We start from the raw sequence: 6,445 nt of genomic DNA on the forward strand, positions 1-6,445 counted from the left end.
AAATGCCACAAAAAGGCAGTTTAAAATGTGTGAGTTTAAGATTAGTCTTCTTTGCAATAATTACTGCATAAAATGGATTAGAGAAGAGAAGGGGAAATAGATCTGTTGGTTAATTTCTAGATGCAGAATGGAATGAATGCAACATTACTTACAGCAGAGAGTAGACTGCCCAAATAAGCATCTCTTAGAAGCAAATGAGATTCTCTATAGCTCAATAGCATGCTATTAAGAGGATTAGAAGGAAGTTAACATTCTGTTACTCTTTCCATTGATTTTTTTCCCTACTTTCTTCACAAAAAAAGAAAAACATGACCTCTTATGCCTCTAAAATTTTCCAGTACACTTGGCATTGATGAAAATAAATAAAGATATGTTTCCTGGGTTGGCATATGAAATACATGCCTATAATGAATTATTTTTTCTTCTTTGAAATGAAATATACATATATATCCATATATCTCATTCTATGCAAATAAGTTGTCTTTGGATGATAATCACTCCAACATAACTTTCATATTTTGACAGACAACAAAGATTATGATGCATATTTATCATATACCAAAGTGGACCCTGACCAGTGGAATCAAGAAACTGGGGAAGAAGAAAGATTTGCCCTTGAAATTCTGCCTGATATGCTGGAAAAACATTATGGGTACAAATTGTTCATTCCAGACAGAGATTTGATCCCTACTGGAAGTAAGTTAATTGTTTTAAATTCTTTATATTTTGGAAACAGGGGTATGTTTGTATATGTGCATGGACATAGACATTTATTGTTTGATATGATGATCTATTCACTCAAAAATATTTATCTGTAATATGTCTAATAAATAGAATTAATAAATAAATGCTTCAAACAAAATTATAAAAATAACAATAAGAATGTTGAAGAACTACTTCCATAATTCCACAAAAGGCATTAGAAAAAAAATCAAATAAGAGATTTATGCTTTCTAGCAATAGTTCTACCTACCCCCTTTCAAAAGTTAGATCAGTTTAAATATATTTTAAGTATATTTCCTGGTCTAATCTCTGTTCTCTGATAGTTACAGTTTATAGCCTTCTTCCTAAAGTAAAGAGTTCCACCCCTGATAGAAAGGGAGAGGACAGACTTGAATTAGATCTTTCTTGCAGCAAGAATTTGTGTAGACCCAGCTCTCTGGGCCAAATGTTAGTCTTATTAATTCTGAGAGACCATTGCTCTATTTTGTAGCATACATTGAAGATGTGGCAAGATGTGTGGATCAAAGTAAGCGACTGATTATAGTTATGACTCCTAACTATGTGGTAAGAAGAGGCTGGAGTATCTTCGAACTGGAGACCCGACTTCGAAACATGCTGGTCACAGGAGAAATTAAAGTGATATTAATTGAATGTAGTGAACTTCGAGGAATCATGAACTACCAGGAGGTGGAGGCTCTAAAGCACACCATTAAGCTCCTGACGGTTATTAAATGGCATGGACCAAAATGCAACAAGTTGAATTCTAAATTCTGGAAACGTTTACAATACGAAATGCCTTTTAAGAGGATAGAGCCCATTACCCACGAGCAGGTATTAGATGTCAGTGAGCAAGGGCCCTTCGGGGAGCTACAGACTGTCTCAGCGATTTCCATGGCCGCCGCCACGTCCACTGCACTGGCCACTGCCCATCCAGATCTGCGATCCACGTTTCACAACACGTACCATTCACAAATGCGTCAGAAACACTATTATCGAAGCTACGAATACGATGTACCTCCTACCGGCACCCTGCCTCTTACCTCAATAGGTAACCAGCATACCTACTGTAACATCCCCATGACACTTATCAACGGACAGCGACCGCAGACAAAATCCAGCAGGGAGCAGAACCCAGACGAGGCCCACACAAACAGTGCAATACTGCCGCTCTTACCACGGGAGACCAGCATATCCAGTGTGATTTGGTGACAGGAAAGGAAGGGGCAGCCTTGTCCCTTGGAGTAGGAGCTGAGTCTGCAGTCCAGTGCCTGGAACTCCATCCTCGACTGCTGCTGTTAAAACATGCATTACAATCTATAAAACACGAGGAAAAACAGGGTCTTGTACATATGTTTTTTGCAATTTATTTGTAGCATCAGTGTCTTCCTGTTTTACCATGTCTCTTGCCATTACATTTTTGACTTTGTTTTATATGTCATTGGAATTTGTATATTTACATTTTTTAATGAAGAGACTGATGTATAGATAGGAAACCCTTTTTGCTTCATTAGTATAATTTTTAGAATGGGTTTGATTTCTTTCTGTTTGGGCTTTTTTTTTTTTAACATTTCTTTGGAGTGCTTGGACAAAGCTATTTGATGGGACAAGGACCACCATATCCACTTTGCTGTTCTGCCTAGCAACAGCAAGGCCATGTTGGCCTTCTGATCACAATACAACAAGAGGCCAAAATTCCAATTCAGGAAAGCAGATGTGGAGAACACTTGTTCATAGGAGGGCCCCACCAATCAGAGCCCTGAATCTCTTCCTTGTCCTGCCTCATCCCCACCTCTACCCTTCTAATGTCAGCATGGTGTGTGACCCTGCAGAATGGGAGGGGGTGGGTCTAACTGTCTTAACATTTAACTCACTGCTTGTCAAATGACACTCCAGACCCAAATGTCTACCAGTCACTTTACTGTGACCTCTGCTGAGTGCTAAGAAGATAAGATCAAGGGCGGGAGTGTTGTTTTGTTTAAAAATGAGTTGATGTACCCTTATATATATAAAAAAAAATCAACCTATATTTGATCACTTCCTGGAAAGGCATGAATGTGTTTGTGGCTGTTTTTGTTTCAATATTCAACTCCCTTTTTTCCCTTTTAATTTTTTCTGCAAATGAGATTATGTGCAATTGCCAGGCAAGTCAGTCAAAAGGGGTGAATTGACATAAGTCATAATGAGATTTCTATTGATGGCTTCCAAACCAAAGGGAAGGACTAGGATGTTATCAAATATGTTTTGTCACATTGTATTATACAAAATGTTATTTTCTAAACAGTAAGAGCAAATCTTTGCAACCTATTATGGAGTCCCCTTGTATTTAAATGTTAATTCACTGTATTTACTTTTCAATGCTACATTCAGAATTGAGCATTCTTACTTCCTTTGTTTCAGTTTGTAATAATAAGTAAAATCTTTATCAATATCAAGGTGATTTAAATGAGAACTCAGGAGGTTAAAACATGAATATTAATGAAAATCAATGTTTTCAAAATAAACAGTATTTATACAAAAGTAAAAGTTAAATCAGACCTAAAAGTGTTTAAAACAATTAATTCTACTGAATAAAGAATTAGTTTTATTTTAAATGTATCATTCTATCTTTCAGAAACACAGAAAGCTTGTTCTAATGCTCCCAGAAAATCCATTTTATATAGTTCAGCTGTGTCTGAAATAAAGGATATAAGCTGCTAATTCATATTCATGTTTTGTATGACAATAAATAAATAAAGTCTATTGTAAAGGAACCTGCAGGGGGCAGAATTATAAGAAAACATTCCCTATGGGATTTTTTAGTTTTTTAAAAAAGTACTACACTGATAATAGGGTTTTAACATTAATTTCGAGATTCATCATAAGACATTTTCACTACTGTCAGTAAATGCTGACCAGTGCAATGGATGTTGTATTTTTTTATTTATTCTTACCATCGGTATAAGAAAATAACCACTCTAATGTTTTAGTCTCATTAGTAAAATGTTATTTGATCAGAAAGAAAAGTAAACTACAGTGTAGTTCATGGGGAAGGGGGCAAGGGCCCATTGAAAATGTATGAAAAATGAGAATGAACATGATGTGAAAGTCCAAAGGATCCTGGTACCCGCATAACAACAAGATAAAGGTGCTATGGGATGTTCAGTTTTTATTTGCCTAAAAATGTTTATTTCTCTAACAATTCGCTTGGGTGCTCCTCCAGTCTGTTCTTTATTTCCATGCATCCCCCTGGACATGTGCCAAATTTCAACAGAATAGACCTGAAGCTGCCAGGACAGATAAAATTTAAAGTCAGCTTTGCACATTTGGTTATTTTCAGACTCTAAGAAGGCCATTATATTCTTGATATTATGGACACCTGTCAGGAACTGATGGCATTTAACTTCATTGGACTGGATCCCAAACTCTCCCAGTACCCAGAAAACTGAAAGCACTGCATTGGTCTTTTTTTTTTTAACTGAAGATGGAAGTATGAGAAAAATGTAGAGAAAACGATCAGACCACAATCACATTTTAGGCATCCACAAGTGTTTATTTAGCTGCTTTGGGAGTACATTTTTTGTTCTATTTTTAGCACTTTGAATAGCATGATTCAGGGATTGATGGGTAATATTTGATATTCTCACAATTTAAGAAAAGTTTCTTTTTTTCTCTAATGCGTTGTCATATTATGAAACAAAGGAATGAAATAAACAGAGAAGCTATTAATGGCTTAAGAAAGATTCCTCCCAAAATATTCCTCTTCTATCAACAGCTTGTGTGAGAACAAGTGAAGGAAACTGTCATGTGTTCACGTGCTCAATGTTTGACAAAAGTTCTGTTAGAACTCACAATAAAAAGAGAAAAAAAAATGTATTTTCCCTAGTGCTTAGGCTCTATCCTTTTTCTTGATGGGGGTGAAGGAGGGAAGATAGAGCTTTTCCTAGTCATAAAAACAACCTGAAATTGTGGATATAACAGCCAAGTTAGGGGGAAAAGGAGAGAGGGGAGGAGGGGACAGGAGAGTATGGGAGGGGAGAGGAGAAGAGAAAGAGTAGAGAGAGGAGAGAGAAACTCCCTAACACACAGTATGCTGAGAATGTGAGATGATATTTCATCAGTTTCATGAGCCTTTCATCAGTTGCTGCTCCAGGGCTTGTTGGCACTATGCAGATGCACACCTCCTCTTTCTTAAACATAGCTTCTATCTTCCTTGCTCCCAGTAGCTTTTTTGACTCCTTCCTAGTTATCTGACCTATTGGAGAATAGTCAGCACACACCTGATTCCTTTGTGGCTCTTGTGGCTCTGAAGAGTAGAGAGGCAGCCAGAACATGGCATTTCCTTTGACTGAATTATTGATGGGCAAGTATATGGTATTTATGTTGACTCTCTCTAAAGAAAACCCAAGTAATGGCTTTGTCTTTCCAACTATCCCCGAATCTTGTATTTCTGCATCATCAGCATTTTATGATTTTCACTTTAAGCTTCTATTACTATATTTCACTGGAAAGTCTTTTGCTTTGGCATGACTTTAGTTTTAACTCTCCAGATGCTGCTTTCTTGACTGCTTCCATGTTCTTCAGTAGCTTTAAAAAGGCAAAAACATGAGAGTCAACACCCATGCTTTGCTTTTAATAATGTTGTTCTCGGATATCATATACACTAATTTAGCTAAAATTGTTCCCATAACAAAAATAAAATTCATCTTTTTTTCCTAGAAAAGTACCTATTTTCTTTCCATAATCAGTAGGGCTGTGGAAGGCCTTTCAAGTCACAATGTAATCTATTTCTGGGAGTGTGTGCTTTATATGATTTCCTTTTAAATTCAGGTTATATCCTTAAAGATTAATTTAAAAAAAAAACAGAGGAAAAAATAAGCTTTCTGTGAGTGGAAATAGGAGGAAATTGCCTTTGACATTTTTTTGTTCTATTAGAAACCTGCTTTGTCATGGGTCTCAAGGTTTGATAGGATTTGTCAATTTAATTGACCTATTTAGTCATTATTCCTTTTGATTTCCCTTTCCAAAATACTCCTCCTTGACAATCACTCACTTATGTGTTTTCTTCTCTATTGTAATATAAGCTTTTTGAGGACAGGGAAAGTCTTGCTTTGTTATATTTATATTAGTACTTAGCATAGTGCCTAGCATATTGTAAGTGCTTAATTTTTCATTCATTCGTTCACTTGATTTACCTGGTTCCTAACCTAAAGAGTAAATAGAAGTTTAAATAGATAGGAAACCCTATATAAAACCATATATACCATGTATACCTGAAGAAATTTTCAAATAAAAGTTTATAATTATATGGAGAAAGTTACAAAACCGTGTCCCCTCCAGTAAAGTTTTAATGTTATGATTTATTGATCTACACTATGGAGGTAATAAGAGGTGTGAATGACTCAAAACTAGAGTAGGATCTGAAAGTCACTTATGTTTACCTTGGATATGTAGTCAGAGTCCTACACTCAAAAAACATCACAGCAGTATACACACACACACACTCACACACTATGCCTAGCTAATTCCTTTCTAGATTTGACCTCCATGTATTGGAGGCCTATAATCTGACTGACTAGTACAAATATTCCACTCCCAACTGAGGACTCATTTTTATGATTATCACATTTTCTTGTTTTCTTCACACATCAACAGGAGATGGCTCCAGTTGGAAGAAATACAACCTGTGTGATTTGGCAAAGATGCCTTATTTCGCACAACCTTTTCAAAGATTGTGAATTCTTAT

At 36.1% G+C, this 6,445-nt stretch overlaps 1 protein-coding gene across 1 annotated transcript in view; it reads left to right on the forward strand.

Moving 5' to 3' along the window:
* Positions 1-3,256, forward strand: part of IL1RAPL1 (interleukin 1 receptor accessory protein like 1) — a 1,610,170-nt gene extending 1,606,914 nt beyond the window's left edge. Inside the window, exons 12-13 of the mRNA XM_069065664.1 lie at positions 526-696; positions 1,214-3,256. Of these exons, the coding sequence (XP_068921765.1) occupies positions 526-696; positions 1,214-1,932 (890 nt within the window). The 3' untranslated portion in view covers positions 1,933-3,256. The remainder of the gene's footprint in view (positions 1-525; positions 697-1,213) is intronic.
* The last annotated feature ends 3,189 nt before the right edge of the window (positions 3,257-6,445 follow it).

The sequence above is a fragment of the Petaurus breviceps genome, unplaced genomic scaffold (genome assembly GCF_028583685.1).
Source record: "Petaurus breviceps papuanus isolate PSGF00001 unplaced genomic scaffold, PetGlider_PUasm1.0 90696, whole genome shotgun sequence".
In the NCBI taxonomy this organism is placed as follows: domain Eukaryota; kingdom Metazoa; phylum Chordata; class Mammalia; order Diprotodontia; family Petauridae; genus Petaurus; species Petaurus breviceps.